Genomic DNA, 24189 nt, shown 5'->3' on the forward strand with positions numbered 1-24189 from the left:
CCCTCCCCTGTTACCACTGATCTTGCTGTGTTCGGAACTGTTTATGTGTCTGTCTCCACCGCAGAAACTGTGAATTCCTGAACACCGGGGCTTGCGATGCGCTCAGCGGTGTCCCTGCCCCTGGTGCAGTGACCAGCACGTGAGGAAAGTGCTAAGTACAGTACAACAGTTAACAGCAGGCACCCTGGAACTGCCCAGACCAAATTCTAATCCTCCCTCTGCCATTTACTTCACTTCCCCAAGGTCACACGATCAGACATCTTGCCTCGGTTTTTCTTATCTGTTAAATGGGGTTGAAAATGGTGTTGTGAAGGTTGAGCGAGTTAAAATAAAATGTGAACACTACCTGGTGCATAGTAAGCACTTTATGAGCATTAGCTGGTATTACTAGGTGATCAATAAATGTTTTACGCATTAATGGATGACGGAGGGAATGAAAGAACAAAGATAATTAGCCAAGTATTGTGGGTGACCCGAAATAGAGACGTGTGATGTGTTGCGCGAGTACCCCAGGAGTGAGCCGGGGATGCTTGTTCTTATGTCTAATTCCATGCAGGGGGCCAGACCTTGGACAGGGCTGCCACCTCAGCACGGCAGACCTTTCCCCCTGAGCCTCTGGGCAGATTAAGAGGCCTTGGGCCATTTAAGGGCACAACCTGACATTTTCTCACACTAGTGTTTTCTTCCACTAGTGGCCTCTCCAAGGACACTCCCTGCCGCTACCCCTCTTCCGTCATTCCAAACAGCAGGCTCAGACACTAACTCCCGACAGCCTTCAGATAAATCAACAAGGGCGAGGGGGGTGGTGGGGATGAGTCGTCAGGGCCTGGGGCTCCTTATTCCCAGACATCAGCACTCCTCAGCCACAGTCCTCACAAACCTCAGCCATCTGGTTTCTGCAAAGGCTACCAGCAGAGAGAAGCCTGGGAGAGAGCAGGAGCATAAGCTTTAAAGTGCAAAGACCGGGCGTTCAAATCCCATCTCTTGCAATTCTCTTCCCCTGTGGAGCCTGTTATTGCATAATACAGGGTGACTGACTAATCCCTCCCTCACTGGGCTGTGGTGTAAAGGACCTGGCCCAGCGGGACAGCATGCAGCAGACCCTGGGTCAATGGTGGAAGGGGGAGGGCTTCGTCGATAAATATAAACTAGCGCTGGACCCAACACTGTGAAAGGAAGACCAGGGGCACCCTGACCTCCCAGTGACCTCCAGAGTGCTGACTGGAGGCCTGGGACTGCCCTTCTGAAGTCTGCCACGGCAGCACGAATTGGAGTCTCCTGGTCACCAGCTTCCCACCCTTGGGAGCTGGAGTTCACTCCCCTCCCCCATCCGGAGCTGCTTTCTCTGGCTCGGTCTGCAGAGGAGCTGCTCTTCTGGGTAGGTATTGGCTGCAAGGTTCGAAGGAAGCCTGGCGGGCAGTGGAGGATAGGGCGGGGAAGGGGATGGCCAGGAGCCAAATCTCAGTTTTGGGACCAGGAGGGGCAGGTCAGAAGGCTTCTGGCAGGGATCGCTGTGTCCCCCGCTTCCTAGAGTGGTTCCACGCTAGGTCATTTAGGAAGTTTACACTTCAGAAAGGCTCCCTGTGTTTCTTCTTTCTTTCTTCTCTTCCTCCACCAGCCCAAACTGCAGCCAGAGAACAGTCAACAGACGTGCCTGGAATTCCAGCACGGCCCCTCCCTAGTTGTGCTTCTCCAGGCATGTTACTTCGTCTCTTTTGAGATTGTTTTCTCATCTGTGAAATGGGCGTACTCAAATCTCCCTCAAAGGTTGTTGGGAGGATTAGGTGGAGTCAAGTGTATAAAGCACTTGGTTCGGTGTCCAGACACCGCAGAGACTCAACAAGCTGCAGCTTTCATACCTATTCCCATCTGGTTCGGGCGGAGGGGCATGCTTAATGAGGACGTGCTGCCTATTCTGGGGGCTGGGAGAGCCAAGATCTTTAGTGCCAAGATCCTTGGTCCCTAAGAACACATGGGCCCTTGCTCCCCTCTAAAAAGAACTAGCCCAGCCTTTGGTCAGGCCCCCTGGGCAGGAGATGCCAGGGTGTACACACATCCTCACCATGCACTTGCGGTCATCTATGCCCGTCAGATCCTCCTCAAACTCCTTCCCAATCTGGAAGTCCATGATGTAGTTCCTAAAAGTGCTCAGCGTGCGGATGATCATATGGTCGCCGTCCTGCACGATCTCTTTGTCTGGCTTCAGCAAGTTGGCTATTTTGCGCAAGGCCACATTGACATCTGCGGGGGTGCCAGGACACAGAAGGGCAAGAGAGTCGGCCAGAAAACTCAAGAGAACTGTTCCCAAGGTAGGGGGGCCTCAGGGGTCCGCTACCCGGTTAAACGGTTGGGATTCCCTGCTTGTTTAGCGCTGTCTCTGTGAGCAACCAGTCTGTGCATTTTTCTTTTTCTTTTCTTTAATTTGGCAACAAAGTTTTCTGCCTTTAAAACCATTTAAAAACAAAAACTAGCTTTCCTGATAAAATTATCCACGTCTAGAGCCAACTATCAGACATTTACCACCAATGAACCTAACAACCTCCATCCTGCAATTCGCTGCCTGGTGGCCACCCTCGGAGCTGTGGCCGCGTAGGCCCTTTCTGCTGCCTGGGTGCACCGACGGCGCTGGCCCGGCGCGGGCAGGCGGGCAGCGGGCTCCGAAGGGCTCTGGGGAGAGGCCCCAGGGGCTCCGCGGGGCGCCCCGGGCCGAGGGCGGCGGAAGCGGCTTACCCAGCGCGCGCAGGTACTCCTCAAAATTCTCGTTGGTCAGCATCTTCCAGTACCCGGTGAAGTCGACCGGCATTTCGGGGGGCAACCGGGGCCGGACGGCCACGAAACGGGCGGGAACGGCTCTCGGCTCTGCTGGGGCAGCGGCCACCGATGCGACCCGGCTGATGGGCGGCCGGGAAATGTGCGCCCTGCGGGGGCAGGGGGCTCCGTGGGGCGGCGACAGCTGGATTCCGAGCACGCACAAAGCCCGCGGGAGGATCCATTGTAGCCGTCGCTCCTCCCCCCTTAGCGGGGCGGGGGCAGGGACGGGGGGATATTTAGAGCCAGAGTTTGTCCCTGGCCCGCGGCCACCTTCACTCAGACCTTGGGTTCACTTCCCTATGAAGGAAGAAATGTGAGTGTGTGGGGGAATGGGGCGGGGGGTGCTTTTTTTGTCCCCAACTCTAATGTTGCCGAGGGATTCCTTCAAAAGCCCGTGAACTTCTCACATTCAGCGGCCACTTGAGGGGTGGGAAACAGTCTCTTGGGTTTGCTGAAGCGATTGGGCAAAGGGGGGCATTTATTGGCCTCTGTCTAAAGTCCCAGGGTCGAAAAAGCTGGGCAATTCAACTCTGGGCAAGAAACCGGGCACTTTCCACATCCCCCCGCGCAGTAAAAGCGAGGTCGATGCTGTTTGAAGTAAGTCTGGCTAAAAAAGCTTCCTTGGGCAGGTCTGATGCACGGTCACATTTGCGATCCCCTGTTTTATGCAAATGTAAGCAGTTATTAATATACTGCTGATTTCTCCCTCTCCCGTCACCAAATGGCAGCACAGAACTCCAGTGTTTTGCACTTTGCTGTTTTCACTTCATATATTCTGGAGACCTTTCCATGTACATACATAGAAAGTATCCTCATTCTTTTGCAGGATATTCCATTGTTTATCCAGCGTGTCTGTCATCCCTGGACATTTGTGTTGTTTCTCTCCTTTGCTATTAGAAATGGTTCTGCCATGAAGTTCTTTGATCACATCTCATTGCCCACCTGGGGTGTATGTCATAGTGCTTTAAAACCTCTGTCTTTGCCAGCAAGGAGATGACATAATCGTGTGGGTTGACTTTTTGACCCTCCATTAAAAACTAAGTCTCTTTGAAATTGCTTTTGTGCACAAATCACAGCCTAGGTGACAAAAGCTGCATTCTCTTTTCCCTCCAGCCCTACCATGGCTCCCTCCCCTAACACACCTCCATCACGCTCGTCCTCACAGCATCTGGCTGAGTTAGGAAAGGATGCCTCTTCCTGAGGGCAGGGGCAGCTTCATCCCAGGAAGTGGCTTGGATTTCAGCCTCTCTTACCTGCTTTGCTCTTCACCAGGGGGTCGCAGCGTTGGCACTGTTGCCGTTTTGGGCTATGTAATTCTTCGTGGGGGCAGGGGAGCTGTCCTATGTATTGTAGGGTGTTTAGCAGCACACCTGGCTTCTACCCACTAGATACTAGTGGCACCTCGCACAAAGCTGTCTCCAAACATTGTGAAATGCCCTGGAGAGGGTGGAAGTATCACTCCTGATTGAGAACCACTGCTCTGAAAGCTGTACCCCTCCTCAGGCCTGTTCCCCATATCTTCTCACCTGGCTCTGAGATGCTCAGGCCATCATCATTGGTTGTTCACACAGGCCCCGGCTCTGTGTTCCTCCCTAGCCAGCCCAAGACTTATCTCAGTGGGATAGCCAGGTGATGGGACAGCCTTTTCTGGCCCTGCCCAGCCTGAAGGTGTAAGAAGAAACCTCTATGGCTCAGACAGGTGGGTTTCGGCCTGAGTTGGGTTCTCTAAGGCATCTGATGAGGTCCAGCCAGGGCCCCGGGCTTCCCTATTGGCCTGATTCAATGGAACGGAGGTTCAGCCAAAGGCTTAAACGGTAAACCGGCCATTCCTTGGTCATCCTCAGCTAGTTTAATTCTTCTCCCTGCTCCCCTGAGCCATCTAGCTCAGTCAGCTGGATTTCTCACCCTCCCCAACCTCCCTTTGTGCTGAGTCTCTTTAGATGGTTTATGCCAAATGCCCAGCACAATGCTTGGCACACAGCAGGGCCCAGTCAGTTTTGGCCCTTTGCCATGCCCAGAGTGGTCCCTTCATGCTCTAGGCAGAGGCCTGCCCCTCCTCACATCTCCCGTCGTCCCCTTTCCATCCTAAAGAGCCAAGATCTGACCACTCCTCCCTCCTCTGATCACGTTGGACATCTCCTGCTCACCTGACCTCACTCTACTGAGCTGGCCCGCTGGGCACGTGGCGCTTTTTTTTTAACTCAGCCTGGTGTTGCTCTGGTCCTGTCTGCCTTTGTCTAGTCTCCTAGCAGGTCAGTCTACTCCCAGGAGCTCTCTCACGTGTAGCCAGTGTTGGCTGTGCTGTTATTTGCAACTGGGGGCTGGTTGTGAGGGCAGGGTTTAGAGCCAGAATGGCAATTGTTTCTATAGACTGTGACACACACCGCATGGGAAGGGTTTCTTTTCTTTCTTTTCTTCCCTCCCTCCTTCTCTCCCTCCCTTCCTCCCTCCCTTCTTCGCTTCCATCCTTCCTTTCCTCTCACTCCTCTTTGCTTTTTAAATTATTTTATCATGAAAAATTTTAAACCTATATAAATGTATAGAGAAGTGTGTATCAAAGTCTCGTGGATTCATCATCAGCTTCAACAATTAGTAATCCACGGCCAATCTTGTTTCATCTATATCCCCACCCACTCCCATTTCCAAACTTATTTTGAAGCAAGTAACAGACATTGTATAATTTCACCTGGAAACATTTCAAGGAGTATCTCTAAAAGATAAAGTCTCATTACAGAAAAATAACTACACCACGGTCACAACTAAAAAACAATAATATTAATTCCTTAATGTCATCAAATATCCAGAATGTGCTCACTTATTTCATCATTTTGTTTTCAGTTTGTTTGTTTGAATCAGGATCCAAACAAGTTTCTTATGTTGCCATTGGTGGATATGTCTCTTTTATTTTATTTTATTCAAAATATATATATATATATATATATATATATATATATATATATAGTTATACTTTTCCTTATATGAATGGTAGCATACTGTATCTTTTTTTTTTCTATTTAATAAAACATGCTAGAGATTACTCACAGCAATACAGGAAGGCATCTTCCCTCCCTTTATGGCAGCATAGTGCTCCATTGTGTGGATGGGCCATGGCTTACTGAACTATACCCCTCCTGATGGACACATGGGTTGTTTCCAGTCTTTCAATGTAACAAATGGTGCTGCAATGAGCAAGTTAAGTCTTTTTATATTTTTTTGAGTGCATTTTATGGATAGATTCCTAGAGATGAGATTGCCGTGTCAAAGGGCAAATACTTGACATACTTTTGCCCAATTTTCCTTCCTAGGACTGTACCATTTCGCCTTCTCAGAAGCAATGCATGAAAGTGTCTGTCTTCTCACTAACAGATTATGTTGTCAAACTCTTGGATTTCTGCTAGGTGAAAAAGGATATCTCAGGGTAGTTTGCATTTGCATTTGGGGAGGGTTTTGGTACCAAGAAGCTGAGCAGTCGTTTTTCTTATTTAGCCAGAATTATAAAAACTCTGATAGATCTCCTCTATATCTGAATAACCATCGGAATGGGGTGGAAGTGCTGAGAACAGATATGACTTCAGGGTGTGTTTTATTAAATCGTGTTTATAAACTCCGTCTGCGGTCCTTAATCCTGCATGTTACCTCATGTGAATGAATACTCAATGTACCAATGTTAGGCTCAGGGCTCCAAGGAGACCAGGGTCCCCCAGGGTCTGGGAAGACGGGAGGTACCCCCTGGGCAGCCATAACTGTCTACTTTCTTAGGAGGCTTCCTATCGTGTCATGCCAGGGCCCAGTTTTGGGTACGAGGGTCATTTTTCAAATGCTTTCCTGCTATTCCAGCCACAGGGTGATGTGGTGACTAACCGGAGTTGCTGCCAGATGGCTTGAGCACCTTGGAAAGAGTGGCACAAAAGGTGAGGCCTGGCAGGGATCTTGCCCGGTGAGGGTGTGGGCCAGGACACTCGACAAGACGTGGTTAGTCGTGGCAGTTTTATGAAGAGCAGAACACCCTTCACTTTATCTACCACGGTCTATTTTCCCAGTCTTACATCCTTCTGCAAAAATACCTGGGTCCCAATTTTCCCAAATCATGGCTCCATAGACATCTATTTGCAAGGACAATGCCTCTTGGAAAACAAAGTCTGGGTCCTGTGGCATCTTGTGATTTCTAGGGGGCAGGCATAGATGTCAGGGCGGGGGGATTACCCATCAGCTGGTAGAAGCCCACGCACATGAGTTCCAAGGCTATGCCAGGGAGGTGATTGTGCTGGATGTCTCTCGACCTGACAGCCCAATACAGGTGTGAAGACCTTATAGATCAGAGGGCTACCAACCCAGGTGACAGGATCAGGAGAATTTTGGTGGCGTTACAAACACCTCACAGAATGGTCCCCCAGGGCATTAGTCCAGCTGAGAGACAGCATCTTGTGTCGTGGCACAGCTGCTAAGAAATCAGAAGTCGGTCTTTATGTTTCAGTCTGATTTCAGTCTTTCAACGGCCACTTTATCCTACAGAAGATACAGCAGATGGAAGACTGGAGATGTCATGATGCCCCGCCATGTCATGACCGTGATGTGGGAATGGTTTTTGGTCAGAAGCAGTTACTAAAGGAATCTTCAAGTGAGATGCCATTACCAACTACGTTATACCAGAGTCACTAAAAGGTGGGAAGGTCAATATAATTTATCTGCCTACTGGTGGCCAGTCAGCACACCTTCCTTGGGACGTGCCCACAAAAATACTAAAGTGGGAGGTGGGGGCAGGTTATCTGAGGGGCAGGGCAGCACAAGCAGCTTTTGCCAAGTTTTAGATAGAAGACGAGTGTAAGCGGATTCTGACCCACTTGGTGTTGGCTTTGTTTTCAGTAGGCCCGTTGGGCCAGTGCAGTGGCTGGGTAGAGGTAGCCAATGTATGTATGTATTTATTTTTCTTATCACTTCTCTTGAGCAGTCTTTCTTAAGTACTTGGTGTTTGGGCCTTGGGGATTTGAGACTTAACAGAAGATTTATCTTTTTTCGTGAAGATTTATCAATTTTGTGTTTACACTTTGAAAAGACTCTTTAAAAAATATTTTTGGCTAGTAATAGTCAATTTGGAAAAGTATGAACTACATGTATTCATAACTTTCTCCACTTTCTCGCCTTTTAAGGAAGATTGTGGTTTTGCGTACTATCCCCTGGGCTGTCTTATGGAGCCGGTCAGAGGTGCTGGGTGGAGGGAGGATTGGAGATGGCCCTGAAAGGCTGACCTTGTGGACAGAGAAAGAGCAGGCAGGCGGCTGCCCTTGGGAGCGGGGTGGAGATTGGAAGAGGGTGAGGGCTGGAGTGGTGGGGTTAGGAGACAAGAGTCCTTGCACGGATTTAAGAACTCTTCAAAAGTAATTGTTATGAGCACATATGGGCTTTGTGCTGATTATAAAACCCTGGGTAAGATATGACTCCATGGGGTCTTCATTTTCAGAAGAGAATGTGGTTTAGAGAGGTTTCGTGACTTGCTTGAGGTCCCGCGGGTGGAGTGGTGGGGCTGGGGACTGAATTTGTGCCTGGCTCTGTCTGACCTTAAAGCTCAAGGTTTTAACCACCAGTTGTCTCCTGAATGAGGCAAAGATCTACGGGGATCTTGGCAAGCTGGATCTGATAAATAAGCCCACAGGAGAAAATCCCAGAGAGGAAATAAGTCTCCTAAGTCCTCATCAATATGGAAGCAGAACTCGAATCCCCATATGAAATGAAAGCACAGGGCATATATTCTAAGTAGAAAAATCTATAAACAGTTAAAGATTAATGTACCTTAGTGAGGCTCCAGCCAGATTTAAAAAAGAACAAATCTTACCAGAGCAATGTTTTTGCGTTCCTGGGGAGGAACTATACAATGAAGAGATGAGAGAGAAGCAGCTGGTCAAACACACATTGATTTCCAGGAAGCACGTGGCTGAGTCCTTTGAGGGCTTCCCAGAGACCCGTGAGTGAATACAGATCAGGGCTCCTGCTGTCCCATGAGGAGGGAGAGGCGGCCTCGGAGGGGAGGATCGCAGGGGTAGGACGGGCCAAGATCCCCTGTTCGGTTCAGGGCTGGTCTCAGGCCTCAGTTTATGTCCTGTCTCCTTAGAAGCACTGAAAAGTAAACTCACTTTTTAGGCAGCTCATGGAGTATTTGTGTTTCCAAAAAGGGAGGAAATAGGCCAGGATCTCATTGATTCGGGGACAGAGGACGCATTCCAAATAACATTATGATCATCTTTGTAAACACCCTTCTCATTGTTGACCTTTTTTCCTGCTCCGCCCTGCTCGCTGCCTCTGGATTGATGGAGTCCAATGGAATGATCAGAGCTGGGTTTTAGAGTCAGATTGATTTTGAATCCTAGGCCTGCCATTTCCCAGCTGTGTGACCTTGGGCGAGTCACTTAATGTCTCTGAGCCATCACTCCATAGGGTGGTTTTGAGGAGTTTGGCACACACATCCTCAATAAATTCTAGTTTCCTGCCTATCTCCACTTAAAAGGATTTTATCTGCACTTAGGCTCCCAGGGCCCTTGCCAAGGCCCTCGCCTTTATTTTTCTTAGAAGAGTGGTAAGTGGATGTGGAGTGGCCCTAGACAAGATGTGGCAGTGTCAGAATAGATGGTGATGAGCCTCAAGGAGCAGCAGAAAAGAGCAGCCTGATGAAGATGACGATAATGATCCCAGCCACTGGTTAAGTGTTCATGTGATGAACGTTATCTAATTTAACTCTTGAACCACACTGTGGAGTAGGTATTCTTATCAGTCTTATATGGGTAAAAACAATGAAGTTTTGAGAGATTAAGTAATTAGCTCAAGGTCACACAGTTTTAACTTAAAAAAAAAAAACAAAAAAACCCATGATTCTCCTCCAGTTCTATGTGATTCTCAGATCCTGCGCCTTTTTCTGTTACTGCTATTCTGCAGAGTCATGTCTTTGGGTTGCTTCCTTGGCTGGAGATCAGAGTTGGTCTGGAAATCTGCCTACCCCAACCGCCTGGAGTCCATTCCAGTCTTTCCAGGTTAGGAAATTTGAATGGATTTCTCTTCGTCGACTCTCTGATTTTTTCTGATTCAGAGAGACAGAGAACTCCCTTGCCAGCCTCAGTCATCTCCTACAAAGTGATGCCAACATGAGCCCTGAGATGGAAGGAGGGGCCGTCCCTGTGGACCAGAGTGGGGAAGGGTGACTTTCTGTAAAGCTCGGAGCTTGAGAGGGTCTGAGGAATGATATGTTCTGAGAGGCTTAGAAGAGGGGAGAGGGCATTTCGGGTTAGAGAAATGACCAAAGTTGAGAGGCAGGAACCCATGGTTGGAGATCTCAAGCTGTCTGGAGGGGAGCGTTCATGGGTGAGCAATCAGAGAACAGACCAGAGCAAAAGAGAGTGGCTGGACTCAGATGCGCCAATGCTGCCTGAGAAGAGACTTTCTCTTTGCGGTGATGGGAGGAGGTTGAATGTATTTGACACCAGAGTGACAGCATCACACAATATAAAGATCTGTCTTGGAAGGGGGTGAAGGACAGATGTACTCCATCCTCCGAAAGCTATACAGAAATTCAGTCAAACTGCTTGCCACCTTAGGACACACATCCATCTACATGTCTTTTTCCTTCCAGATGATCCTTGCAGTTTGAAGACCTGACCCCTGGCATCTTTATTGCTCAGTTGTCCTGACCCCTTTCCTGGACCCTGACCCTAGCGCTGGAGGATTGCTGGGTGTACACTGGATGCAGCAGCTGTCCTGAAGCCTGGGAGCAACCTGAGGGCGGCGCCTTGGCTTTCCTGCCTCTATCAGCAGGCGCTCAGTGGTTGTCAGCCACCACTATAATGGGAGAGGACACCGTGAGCCCAGTGACATTTGTGAGAGCTAAGGGAATTTTCTAAGATCAAGTCCACAGGTGGTCCAGCGTTAATACAGATGTGACTGTCTGGGCTTGGCCCGGCTATTCCAGGCAATTATATTGCTCATCATGGCCACCATCACCATTGTCTACTACTGCCCTGCAGACTCTCCAGCTAGATGGTGGTCTTGTCTCACTCATTCACTCACTGAGTGTTTGAGTTAGTTTTCCTTCCTTTCTTCTTTCTTCTCTGCCACCTTATTCCTCTTCCTCCTTCTTCTTTCTCTCTCCCCTTTCTTCCTCCCTTCTCCTCCCCAGCCCTCTCCCTCTGTCCGTCTCCCTCTCTCTCAGTTGTAAGCAACATCAGAGGAAAATTCTGGAGAACTTAAAATAAGAAAATTTACTGGAAGGATTACCAGGGACTCACAGAATTTGGGGGAGAAAAGGAAATAAGAAAAACAAGTGGGACCTCATACTGGGAACTGGTTAGGACACGGCTGCCAAACAACAAACAGGAATTGGGAACTGGGAACTGGTTAGGACACGGCCGCCACACAACAAAAGGAATCCTTTACTATTGTGCCCACCAGGAACGACGTTTGCCTACAGATTCCTGTGTCTCCCTGCGGCGAGTGAGTTCCTGAAATTCATCACAAATTATCTATTAAAATAATGAGACAGATATTGCTTTGGCTCGTATAAAAGATAATGAAGGCGACTTGCTGAAAGAGAATAAGGAAATGAGAATTTCAGCAGCTCTACGAGATTCTCCTTTAAAAAAATTATTTTTAACAAAAAATTCAATTTACTTAAAAATCTAGTGTCTACAATCTGGCGTGTAACATTGATTAGGATAAAAAGCACACATACCATTTGGCACATACCATTTGGCCCAGCACCATGACTCCTGGGAGTGTATCCCACAAGAGCAGCAGTTTGTAAGGGCTGATGTACAAGGGTGTTTATTGCAGCATTGTTTGTAGCATCAAAAAATTAGGAAGAAAACTTCAGATAAGAACTTCCTAAACTGCTCCTATATACTGTATTCTACATATTATTAATGTATCTGTATAAAAGAGATTCTGTGTGTAAACATGCTTCAAAAACACTGATTTATACAAGGTTAAACAGGTATGTTTATCATGGGTTTCTCAGAGCTATTAAGATGTTTATTCATATATTATTTTAGGAAGTATTTATCGAGCCAAGAGTTGCGTTGGGGAAAAAGCAATGACGAAGACAAATCCTTACAATGCAAATTAAAACCACACTGAGACATCATCTCACACCTGTCAGAATGGATATCATCCATAAATCAAAGAACAAGTGCTGGCAAGGATGTGAAGAAGAGGGAACTCTCATATATTGTCGGTGGGATTGAATATTAGTGCAACCACTATGGAAAACAGGATGCAAGTTTTTCAAAAAATTAAAAATAAGACTAACATATGACCTAGCAATCCCACTTCTGGATATTTATCCAAAGAAATTCAAAACACTAATTCAAAGCCTATGTTCACTGAGCATCCTTATGTTCACTGCAGCATTACTAGTAAAAGCTAAGGTATGGAAGCAACTTAAGTGTCCATCTAAAGACAACGGATAAAGACAAGGTGGTACAAAGGAATATAACTCAGCCATAAAAAGAACGAAATCTGATCATTTGCGATAACATGGATGGATCTAGTAGGTATTATGCTAAGTGAAATAAGTCAGACAGAGAAAGACAAATATGATGACCTCACTTACATGCGGACTCCAAAAAAACTAAACAAACAAACACAACAGAAACAAACTCATAGATTCAGAGAATAACCCGTGGTTGCCAGATGGGAACAGTGGGGGTTGGGTGAAAAAGGTGAAGGGATTCAGAAGTACAAATTGGTAGTTACAAAATAGTCATGAGGATGTAAAACAAGGCATGGAGAATATACCATAATATTGTAATAACTATATAGGGAGTCAGGTGGGTACTAGACTAATTGGGGGGATCATTTCAGAAGTTATAGAAATGTCCGACCACCATACTGTCCACCTGACACTAAGATAATATTGCATGCCAACTGTAATCGTAAAAAAGAAAAAAAAAATGTTTTCTTTCGGGGAACTTTGAGTCACCACTGAATCAGTAATTTCAAGAGTGATGAAAATCTCTTACGAGAGAAGGGCAGGGAGCTAGGAGTACAGTGGACGAGTTGAACTGAATTGGAACTCAGACAGGCCTTCCTGGAAAAGTGACTGGAGGAGGGAAAACGGAAAAAATGGGAATCAGCCTAAAAAAGGGGAGAAGAGATAGAGCATGCCCGGAAAAGGGAACGGCATATGCAAAAGCACTGATGAGAAAGAGAAAGAGTGGGGTATGAGAAACTGAAAAAAAGACCCTGTGGCTGAAGCAGAGAGAGAAGAAGCTGGGAAACCCGGGGGCGGGGGCAGGGGATGAAGGGGCGAGTAGACCGGGTAGGGGTGGGTGGTGGGGAAGCAGGTCTTCACTCCAAAGGCGAGCCAAGGAAGGTGTTTTAAAAACACTTTTGTTGAGATATAATTTATATACCACAGAACTGACCTATTTTGAGCATAGTTTGATGAGCTTTTAGTAAATGTATATAGTTGTGTAACCATCAACACAATATAGTTTTAGAACATTGCTACCACCCCCAAAAGTACCCTGTGCCCACCCCGAGCCTCAGGCAACCACTGGTCTACTTTCTGCCTCTGGACCGCTTTTAACCACTCTAGTGGTATCTTGTGGTTCTCTAAAGACTGATGGTACTGAGCATCGCTTCGTGTGTTTCTTTGTGCTTCGTGTATCTTCTCCGGTGAAGTGTCTTGTTTCTGGTATTGCACATTCGGTGACTCATCTGAAGGACTCACAGGACTCAGAGGCAGTTATTTCTACTTATGGCAATGAGTTATCACAGCAGCAGGACCCACAGCAGGACTAGCCAGGGGAAAAGACGTGTCAGGTGGAGTCTGGAGGAGTCCAGCTGAAGGCTTCCCAGGTTCTCCCCCCGAGGGTGGGGGCCTGTACAGAGCACGCATCTTCCTCCATCAGTGAAATGCAGCAACCTGATGCATTGATGCTGCTCACCGAAGCCTGCTTGAGACTCAAAACCCAGGGTTTTTTATCGTGGGTTGGTGATGGAGGCACTCTGCCTGCATGACCAGCCATGACTACTGAAATTCCAGACTCCTAGAAGGAAAACAGGTGTTCATTATAAATCACGCTGTTTGTACAAAGAGTCTAGGCAAGCTGGTGCAGCAGGATGCAGTGCCCCAGGCAGATGAAACAGCCTTATCAGTAAGAAGCATAGGCATAACTCCAAAAGCCAGTTCTCAGATGCCAGGCAAGGGCCACCCTACGAGCAGGCTTTTCTTAAGAGCAACGACAGTCCTGCTGCACGTGTCCAGTCAGATCTTTGGTGGATCATTTTCTAATTGGGTTTTAGTTTTCTTCTTCTTTTTTGAATCGTCAGGGTTTTATACATATTCCGGACACAAGTCGTTTATTAGATATCCATTTTGCAGATGGGTTCTCCAACTCGTCTTCCGTTTTCTTAGTGGTGTCTCTTGGAAGGAGTTTGGACAGGGAAATAATATGACCAGATGTGCACACATACAAAACTGCTCTGGCTCCTATGTGGAGGATGGATGGCAGGGGCCAGGAGTGGCTGGGGAGGCCATTACAGTGGTCCCGGTAGGAGATGGTGGTGGCCTGGATTGGGAGGTGACAGGAGGAATGGAGAAAAGAGGCTGCACATGAGGGATGTACAGAAAGTATGGCTGCCGAGGCTTGCCCGCACTCATGGATTTCCAACGGAAGAAAGAAAGGCAGGACTACCCCAAACTTGTCCTCAGAACATAGTCTTATTGTTTTTCATAGTGAAACTCCCATGCATTTGTGGGATTTTAGTGTTCTGATAATTTGGGAAAGGTGGGACCAGATGAATTTTAGGGTCCTTTCTAGTTTTCATAGCCAGTGGTACCATGAACAAGTCCTTTTGGGGTTATTTTAATAATTCTAATTATCCTGTGCTGTGTGCCTAGGTACGTTATTACAGGTTGTTTATTAGTCCCACATATATGTATCTACAATGCTGAGCTTCGCCCCGAGAAAATAACTGCATGACTGAAATTCAACACAGTCTACACATGGAGGCCACTGCAAAAAGCGAAGGCAGAAACTCTGTTAGCATAGAAAGCACAAGGGTGGGGATAAGGAAATTCATATTCATGCATTAACCCAATTACCAAATGTACCTTGCAAATTCGGAGCGCTATCGGTTTAAAATGGGATTTCACATCATTCTGTCCCAAGTGACACAGACGGTGTTATAAATAAAAAATTCTTTCCTCAGGCCAGGATACAGAGCTCCTTTCATTTGGGCAGTGAGCGTATGCTATCACAGGAGGACCTTTATTTAAGGCTGAAAATTTTATTTACTCAGGAGCCCAAACCACTGTTTTTCTATTCTTGCAAAATAAACAAAAACACCCTGGCAAACTGGATGCAAAGAAGGCCTGAGGGAATGGGAAGGAATGTGAAACAAGGTATGCGGGTTAGTCAGTGCAGTAAATCAGAAACACGGTGGTGATACATACTTTCTCTTCAGACAAAGGGAGGCTACGTGAATCAGTGAGACAAAGTGAGACTACAGTAAGTAATACATATGGTTTTGTTGTGTTTTTTTTTTTTTTTTGCCTGGTGAATACCCTCATGATACAGCCAGGAATCAGAGATGAGTGACTCCTTGACCATCTCCACTTGCCAGGACCTGGATGACAGTTCTGAGGGTACAGGTATGTTGGAAGCCTCAGCCTGTAAAAACATGGGAAAGCCACCATGGGCACTTGGAAGTAAAGGGAGACTGAAGTTAGGGGTGCCTCTGAGTCAAGGAGGTGGCTCTGATTCCTACTGTCAACAGTACTGTGTCTCCCAGAATAAACACGACTTCATGATTGATAGGGATAGCCCTCCAAACTCGTCCTTTATAAGAGAAGGCTATTCTAAAGCTGCTGCTTCCTGATTTTCTCTTTTGGGAAATAGAAAACCCCTCCTCATATACATAGGCCCCACAGCCCTGTCTTTAAACCAGTGGATCTCAGACAGGGTGATTATTTTGTGCCCCAGGGGACATGTGGCAATATCTGGGGGGCATTTTTGTTGTTACAGCAGGGATGGGGTGGAGTGGGGGTGGTGGGGTGGGGTGTTGCTACCAGCATCTAATGGACAAAGGCCAGGGATGCTGCTAAGCATCCTACAATGCAAAGGGCAGACTCCTACAACAAAGAATGATGTGGCCCAGGATGTCAATATTGCCCAAGTAGAGAGACCCTGCCTCAAACCCACGGGCTCTCTCTCTCCATCACTTTTTCTGGACACTACAGCTGTTTGCAGAGTTTTCTCTTTTTCTTCCTTTGCCTTCTATACTCCACACAGACCAGTTGGGCAACATTGCTCAGAGGGTAAGGAGGAAGATAGATGCTCGCCAGAGTAAATGTGATGTAATTTCAATTATACATTCGGCTTATTAAAAATCAAAGTATACTTACTGTAACAGGCACTGTTATAGGACAGTGCATTGAATGGTTGGGAAATCTTATTAAAATGCAGATTCTGAGTCAGTAGGTCTGGGGTAAAGCCTGAGAGTCTGCAGTTGTAACCAGCTACCAGGGGATGTAAATACTATAGAAAATCAGAGCTGAAGGAGAATTTAAGAGGATGTCAAATCAAACCTCCCTATTTTAAAGGCTGGAAAACTGAGGTTCACAGTGGGGAAGGGAGCCGGTCAAAGTTGCACAGCTTGCTGTGGCAACTTTTGGATAAGTTCGTTGGATTCCTATTCTGTTGCATTATCAGGGCCCTTAGGGACCACTTGAGGGGCAGAGCTCAGTCAGGGTGGGGAATGGCCAGCAGCTGTAGAGGCTGGAGGAGTGGAGGCCTGGGGAACCACCATGGGAGGGTCCCACTACTCCGGACCTAAGAAACCAATTTCCTATTTTACCCATTGCTGTTATGACACACATGCAATCACTGGGATATATTTGGGGAGATATTAGGTTCTTTCTGATTGACCCCTTGTTTTTCTGCAAGACTAAATCTGTAGCAAGGATGAACCACGGTAAAAGTTATGGAGAAGGAAACTCTGAATGCATTCAGGCATTTGGTCAGCAAGTGTAAAAAGAACTAGGGCAATCAAAATCTATTCCTGATCAGGGGTGAAATGATAAATCCTGAACCCATGCCAGGCTCCTATTCTCATCTTTCAGGGCCCACAGAACCAGGGCCATCTACTCAGAGCTTCAGATTAGAGAATCGTTCGTATGGTATCGAAAAGCAATTGCTTTCTACACTGCTAGTACTCGGGAACATGAACTTAAATTCATGCCGGTTCGACTGGAACAGTAGCAAATTTCATGGAGTAGCTAAAAAGAGGAGCAACAGCTGGTACATCAGGCATTAATAATAAAACAAAGAAAGAAAAAAGAGAAACTTTTCATTAGTACTTTTTGATGTCTATTTATTATTTAGCCCTTTGCCAATACTCAAACAGGCAGGCAATCATAAAACATTCAAAAAGATCCTCTAAGACAGTCAAGGCATCTGTCTTACCCCAGTTCCTTTTCAGAAACCTGGAAACCAGGAGCCCTGACATTTATAGAAGAGCTGCACTAAAAATATTTGCTGTTTCAAAAATAGTTTGAGGATCACTACTTAGAAAAATTTTAGTTTAAATTTTATCAACATCCAGGGGACAGGCAGATCACGGTTCTTAACAGAAGATTCACTGTAAATCAGCAAAGTGCTGCTTCCAAGTTTTTGACTCTTCGGTTAGTTATTATTTCGTTTTCAACATGGCGTTGACATAGCCCACTGTTTGGTAATTAGCATTCTGTCCAGTTTTTCTAATCATGACCAGCATGCTGCACCTGGTCCTAGTTAAAAAATGCATTGTGGGCAATTCTGATCTGACCGTCAGGGGCCCCTGCCATACGTGGAACCACCTTCAGTGTGCATACAACCATTTACAAAATAAGCAGGTCTCTTCACCCAGAGATTCTGAGAGCTTTCGCCCAATCCTAATGACCTGCTACACCATTTGAATTTTTTTGATAAACGTCTATTCTTGTGTAGATACTAGCTCCTACCAAAAGAAGTTATCTCTTTCTGGGATAGAAGACTCTTCAGAAGTAAAATCATTGTTGAACTAGAACAAATGAAAAAGGAAAAAGCTGAAAAAAAGGAAAGACCTTAACGGCCCTCTCCTGAGGAGGAGCTTGGTGGAGGAGTGTTTGGCCCTCCCTAGCTTGTCTTTCCTAAGTTGTTCTGGGTGTTATTGCCTTTGCAGGAACTGCCCCTGGTATAAAGGTTGTGGTCCTTGATGTAGGTGATGACCGCGTCTGGGAGCAGGTACTTCACGCTCTGCCCTTGGCCCAAGGCCCGCCTGATGTACGTGGCACTGATCTCGTTCTGCACAGGCTCCCTGGCCAGGTGAATGTTGTGCTGGTATCTCTGAAGGATGGCCGAGCTCGAGATGTACCCCTTTGGGTCGTGACCTACCCGGCCCACACACACTAAGCCGAACTTCTCCACTATTTCCTGGATGTGCTCGTCTTTCCAGAGGTCAGGGGTCTGGAAGGTCTTCAGGACATCTGCCCCGCAGAGGAGCTTCAGTTCAGGCACAGCTGGAAAAACAGGGGCGGGTCCCAGCAAAGTTACAGAAGAGGCACGGCCAGTAAAGATAACATATTCCATTTGAAATTCTCACAACAAGCTTTTTTTTGGGAACGTATTAGGAGCTCAATGACTCCATGTTCATGACGTAAAAAACAGAAAGCATGTAAATGAATTCGAAGCTACTTCAAGGACATACAGTTTTGAGTAAAAATTCAATCAATATTTTGTTTTATATTGGCAAAGTGCCAAGTAATACAAAATAGTTTTTATTTTCAGTGTTATATCAGAAGTGTGAGGCTGGTGGATCCCACAGTAGAGTGATCCAAAGGTGGCTGTACTGTACACAGAACCCCATCTTCCGTAGAAGATAAGGTTCCTAAAGCCCTAGGACTAACAAGCCGTGGGCCTCAGGTAAGGCACTGCCTTTCTCAAAAGTATCGGCCGTAACTCCTGGTATTTTTATAAGTAAGATCTCATCATAAAGGTTAGTTATAAAGGATTACTGGATAATCAAAAGGTCTCTAAGACCCAGTGACCTTTTCATCTATTTTCAATAAAACAAAGCTCTAGAACTACTGATCAATGTGGATAATCTTCTGGCATTTGTTCTAACAGAATGGTATTTGTGATGATAAAAGAATACTAACATTATCGGTGCTTACTGTGAGCGCTATTGCTGAGCACTTATGCAGCGCTTAACGTGTATAATCTCATTTGATCCACAGAACAACTTCATGAGGTAGGCGTTATTGTTGCGCCCATTTTGTGGAGGGGGAAACAGGCACAGAGAGGCAAGCGACTTGCCTGAGGTCATTCATCTAGGCGGAGTGGTCAGGATTCAAACCTGACAGCCAGCCTCCGCGTGGGGCATTTGTAAGTGCGAGGCTCTGCTGCCCCCTGCTGGCAGTAATTATACACATATCAGAACCGAGAGGCCACCTCCCTCCCCCCAACCCCCCACCCCGCCCATTTTCCTGTCACCGGTTCACATTCATGTCCCTTTAGAATGGGCTAATCTGGAAAGGAAATATCAAGTCCACAGTAGAAGCAAACAGCAGGATTTCTGGTCCTTCTGGAGGTGGGTTCGAGCTTCGATAAACGGCAAAAACTAGGCTCCTAGAGCTCTGATATCTCTCAGTCACCATGAAACCTCAGTTGGGGAAAAACCTGATGTAAATGGTCAGTTTAGGCTCCTGCTGGGGAAAAACCTGATGTAAATGGTCAGTTTAGGCTCCTCTATTCTGGAACCTTCGAAGGAATCTGGACATAGGCCAGAGAGATGAGCTTACTAAAAAGGGGTACTTGACCAGCTGTGGAATGGGAAGTGAGAAATCGGAGGTGTCACTGGGAGGTCTGAGTTCCAGCCTCAGTGGGGCACAGGCTGCTGTGGGGCCGAAGCCAAAATCCTTCCTTCTCTGGGCTTCAGTTTCCCATCTAGGAAATGGTGGGCACCGGACTTGTTTACTCAGAAGTAATTCCGGAAAGACACCTTTCAAACACTCTAGCAGCATAACATTTGTATAATGAAAGGATATTCAAACATTTATTAATGCACGTATTCATGCACGTATTCATGAGTTCTCTGCGGTTACGAACTGGAAATCTAGAGCCAGACACCTTAGATTCAGATCCTGGCTTTGCCATTCAACAGCTGTGTGACTTCACCTTTACTTTATTTTCCCCTCTTTGATTCCGCCGCCCGCCCGCCATTTCTACCCCTGACCTAATGGATGTTGCCGTTTCCGCTTAAGAACTGGATCTTTGCAGGTGGGGCGTGTCCTCCCACCTGCTTGCAGCATGCACCAGGGGCCTGGCACACGGGGCGTGGGGGCGGTAGCAGTGGAGCTGGTGCAACCGGGGTATGGTCCGTGGCTTCACCTGGGGTGCGAACCCAAGATCTTCTGCGTGTAAAGCAGACGTGCTAACCGCTACACTATGGAGCCACGCTTGTGACCTCACCTTTAAAATGAGGATATTATCCATCCATCCACCCATCCATCCATCCATCCATCCATCCACTCGTCCATTTATCCATGTACCTACTTATCCACCAATCCGTTCACTGATACATCCGTTCAAAACTTATGGGGTATCTCCTAAGTGCATCATCTTTTAAAATCAATAAAACTGCAATTAGAAATTATTCAATAACTCATACTTTTCACTAATTTAGGCTGGTCCCATTGCTTACATCATTGCTTACATCTGATATGTGGATGATGTTTGACCTTTCAAACAGTTGGGTGGTTTTTATGTGGTTTTCTCAGGGGAGAAGTTTAATGATATACATTTAATTCTAGGGCCTGGGGCACACCCCCCCATTTCCCACAGGTTAGAGAACAGAGAAGACACCACCTTCTTCTCCCAGTAGGTTTTCGTAGGGATGATTTCCACATAGCAGCTTCAATATTAGATACTGTTTGACTCATTAACAACGACAGTAAAGAATATGATTCACCGTGAGCCCTTGCCTACAGGGGACAAGGCTCTCCACCTCCCAACCCCCAAGTCAAAGGAATGTTTTGGGGGCTGGAGTGATGAATCACGTCTTCAGGCAACGTGTGCCTCAGACCCCTCCTCTGGGCAGTGCTGTCGTCAGGCCTCACAAAGGCGTTCACATATCCCTTTCACATCCATTCGCATCTCTGCTACAAAATCTTCAGATCGGGTGCCTTTAACTCAGTCCAAAGTACGTAAGTCTGAGGTGTTGAGTAAAGGCACCAATTTGATTTGTTTTAGCAGTGACACGTGACATAAATAGGGTGTTCATTGGCATTTTCAGGCAGTGTGCTCCCTTTGATAGCCGGAGGCTTTGAAAAGCAGATGAAGCGGAGATTTACATAGAACATGAGGGAGGTACCACCAGGACCTTTTTCTTTGAATGTCCAGTTGCCCTAACTCTTTGATATCAAAGACCACCAACCCTGAGGTCTGTCAGCTTTGGGTTCAAATTTCAGTTCTGGGACTCATGGATAGTTATAATAGGCGGGCCTGCTTCTCCACCTGTAACACAGGGATGATAAATCCTCCTGTGGAAATAATTGAGTGAGGGCGCGAACGCTATGCTAATTTCCTGCCTTGTGCAGGGGATAAACATGGCCACGTGGGCCACTTAGACATGCAGGAGTGTGGGACTTCTGGATCTAAACAGGAGGACACCAGAGATGAAGCCTCGTATTGGCAACTGCAGGGTAGCACCCAAATTAACCAGAGAAGGCCATTTAGGAACAGTCAGTGTGAAATGGAATCAGATGAACTGCCCACTCTGGTTGTATGGAAAGGGAGTCCTCTGAAGGTCCCTGAGCTGTGCTCAGCCCCATCAGCCAAGAGCAGGGGCCACCTTCACAAAAGACAGACATCGTCGGGCTGTTGAAGGACCCAGGCACCATCCATTCCAGTGTCACACTCCAGTAGCCCAGAATGCAGCAAGCAATCCACATGACTCTGCTGAGACCAAGGAGGACTGTAAATCACGGGAGTGATGGCAAAGCAAGGCTCTGGCAGCCAGAAAATGCTGAGCTCAGCCCGTAATTTGCAATCCCTGAGTAGAACAGCATGCAATAAAATACACAGCACACAAAATGGTCCTTTAGAAACATGTCACTAGTAACATACAAGCCACTTCATCAAAAGCCAAACTTATGCTGAGAAAAACTCCACCTTCTTTAATTGCTCCAGTATTTTTTTTTATCACAAACATGAGATCTCTGTCAATTATGGAATGCATGAAAAATATCTAAGTGTTTAGAGTAGAAAACAACAACAATAACTGCCTTCTTTAAACCATCAGTATTTTGGTGTATTTCTAATCTTTACATATTTTTTCCTATACTCGAGATGATATATAGTATTATATCCTGATTTTTTCCCCACTTACCTCATAAGCATTTCTCCATACCATGAAAACTTTTTGTGTAGATTCTTCATCATATGTACATAGTATAATTTAATTGCACATTCCTTTATATTTAAACACTGAAGTTGCTTTTATTTTCTGCCATTATAAAATATGCTGTGATAAACATCTTTCTGCATAAATATTTGTCCAAATTTCTAATTATTTCCTCAGCCAGATTCCTAGAAAGGGACTATATCAAGCAAGGGGCACGAACATTTTAAAAGCCCCTGCTATATTTTGGTAAACTGAAAATCCCATTTTTCATTCAATGTAAACTTCCTTTTTTTAACAGTTACTTTAAAAGAGAACAAGATGAGTAGGATTTCGGGTTTGAACAGAGAGAAAAGGGATAAGGGACAAATCCCCCAATACAATAAGGTCAACCAGAGTAGGCTAGTAGCCCCTAGGAAAATAAGTCTGAAAAGAATGTGGGGTGAACTGAGGCAGAAGGAGGGAGAGGCACCAGCTCAATGAGAGCAGCTGAGACTGGCTTCACGGGGAAGGTGGGTTCCAAACTGCGCCTCACAGGACAGATAGGCATTTAACAGGGGGAGCCAAGAAGGGAAGGAGGGGGAGGGACAGGCCAGGCAGAGAGCCAAGACAGGGATTCTGGAAGCAACTGCAGAGAGGTGAAGGCTGAGAAGCTGGGAGCCTCAGGGTGGCGTCCGTTGGTTCGTAATGCAGGGGCTCTCTGCCTTTCACTGGAAACTCCAGGGCCTATGTTGTTTCCTGCCTTTGTGCCTTGCTCAACAGCCCTTCTGCCCAGAAATGTCTCCAACCCCAGATAACCTATTGATCCTATGAGTCTCAGTGCAGGTGTCTCCTCCAGGCAGCCTTCCTAACCTATACCTGGACTCAGGGCCACTCACGACCTGCGAATAGGGTTAGGGCACGCTGTCTCTCTACAAAGCCTGGTCCAGTGAAGTGCTCAGCATCTCTAGGACCCCATTAGGAGTGACTGCTGAGCCAGAGATGATTCAGAAAGGAGGCCAAAGGCTGAGAATTAACACTGCGCTGTGCTCAGGACTGAGGCACAGTGGGGGTGAGCCCACACAAGTCAATGGAGGAGAGGCGGACAGAGACCAGAGAAATACAAGCATTGTGAAAGCTGATTATTCAGGAGACTCTAACGCCGTCTTTCTTAGATTCCTACTCTAGTGCGCGGTTCCCCAACGGGCTGTAAAGCACATCCCCAGAGTGCCAATTAAGCATCTAGATTCTCAGGCCCCATCCCACTCAGGAGGTCTGGGTGTGGTCCGGAAATTAGTGTGTTTAACAAGCCTCACAGGTGATTCTGCTGTGAGTGATCTTTCGACCAGCATTTCTCAGCCTGTGTTCTGGGGAGCACTCATTCTGAGAAACACTAACATATTGCTCCATGATGAAAATGTGATAATGGCTATAATTTCCCTTTCTCATAGAGTCTTAATGCATGTGATCAAAGTACAGGTTCTGAAAAGTCCTGCAGTAAAGAAGCCATTTTAGGCCTGTTTAGCCATGGCATTCCCAAGGCCTGCTGATGTGGAAATAGTGTCCCATCAGCCAAAGCTGGGAGAGTCGCAGATTTTGGAATTTGGGCTCTTTGGGACCAGTGAATCGCTGCTGGTGTCATATCTGTCCTCCTATCACTTGGAGCTCCTGTTTATTTGCATGAGGCAGCTGGCTATGCATCTGACCCCCAGTATCAGGGCTGCCGTCAGAGAAAGAGGTACTTTGAAATCACAGCTGACAGGTTTCCATCACACACCAGAGCTGACAACAGGGTAGCAACAGGGTGGAAACCCAGGGTTACAAACTGAAAGGAAAATCCAAATCAACTTTAAATTCCCCATGAAACAGGTTTCCTCTTCTGAGTAAACCACTGAGTTACACTGCTATAGATATTAGTCTCTCAGTTTAAGGGTTATGATGGCATACTTTGTATTCAAAAAGGGAAGAAAACCTACCCTAACACACACACACACA

The 24189-nt window shown here is 46.6% G+C and overlaps 2 protein-coding genes and 1 long non-coding RNA gene across 15 annotated transcripts in view; 1 reads left to right on the plus strand and 2 right to left on the minus strand.

Annotated features, from left to right (window-relative positions):
* Positions 1-3009, minus strand: part of RBP1 (retinol binding protein 1) — a 19969-nt gene extending 16960 nt beyond the window's left edge. Inside the window, 3 exon segments of the mRNA XM_039837301.1 lie at positions 2063-2241; positions 2731-2836; positions 2838-3009. Coding sequence (XP_039693235.1) covers positions 2063-2241; positions 2731-2836; positions 2838-2993 — 441 coding nt within the window. The 5' untranslated portion in view covers positions 2994-3009.
* LOC120582145 (uncharacterized) lies at positions 1081-11999 on the plus strand. Of its 5 annotated transcripts, XR_005647477.1 has the most exons (6): positions 1081-1378; positions 6649-6722; positions 7324-7473; positions 9736-9830; positions 10427-11283; positions 11841-11999. It is a non-coding gene; the product is annotated as an uncharacterized LOC120582145 (long non-coding RNA). The 5 variants fall into 5 exon arrangements; XR_005647475.1 differs by having other exon boundaries at positions 10427-11999; XR_005647479.1 differs by lacking the exon at positions 1081-1378 and adding an exon at positions 3059-3124 and having other exon boundaries at positions 7286-7473; positions 10427-11999.
* Positions 12000-17152: 5153 nt separating this feature from the next.
* The window catches only part of NMNAT3 (nicotinamide nucleotide adenylyltransferase 3), a 116011-nt gene continuing 108974 nt past the window's right edge, over positions 17153-24189 (minus strand). For all 9 annotated transcript variants that reach the window (XM_039837294.1, XM_039837295.1, XM_039837296.1 and 6 more), the window contains one exon: positions 17153-18334. In XM_039837294.1, coding sequence (XP_039693228.1) covers positions 17952-18334 — 383 coding nt within the window. In that variant the 3' untranslated portion in view covers positions 17153-17951. The remainder of the gene's footprint in view (positions 18335-24189) is intronic.

The sequence above is a fragment of the Pteropus medius genome, unplaced genomic scaffold, assembly GCF_902729225.1.
Source record: "Pteropus medius unplaced genomic scaffold, Ma_sr-lr_union100, whole genome shotgun sequence".
Classification (NCBI taxonomy): domain Eukaryota; kingdom Metazoa; phylum Chordata; class Mammalia; order Chiroptera; family Pteropodidae; genus Pteropus; species Pteropus medius.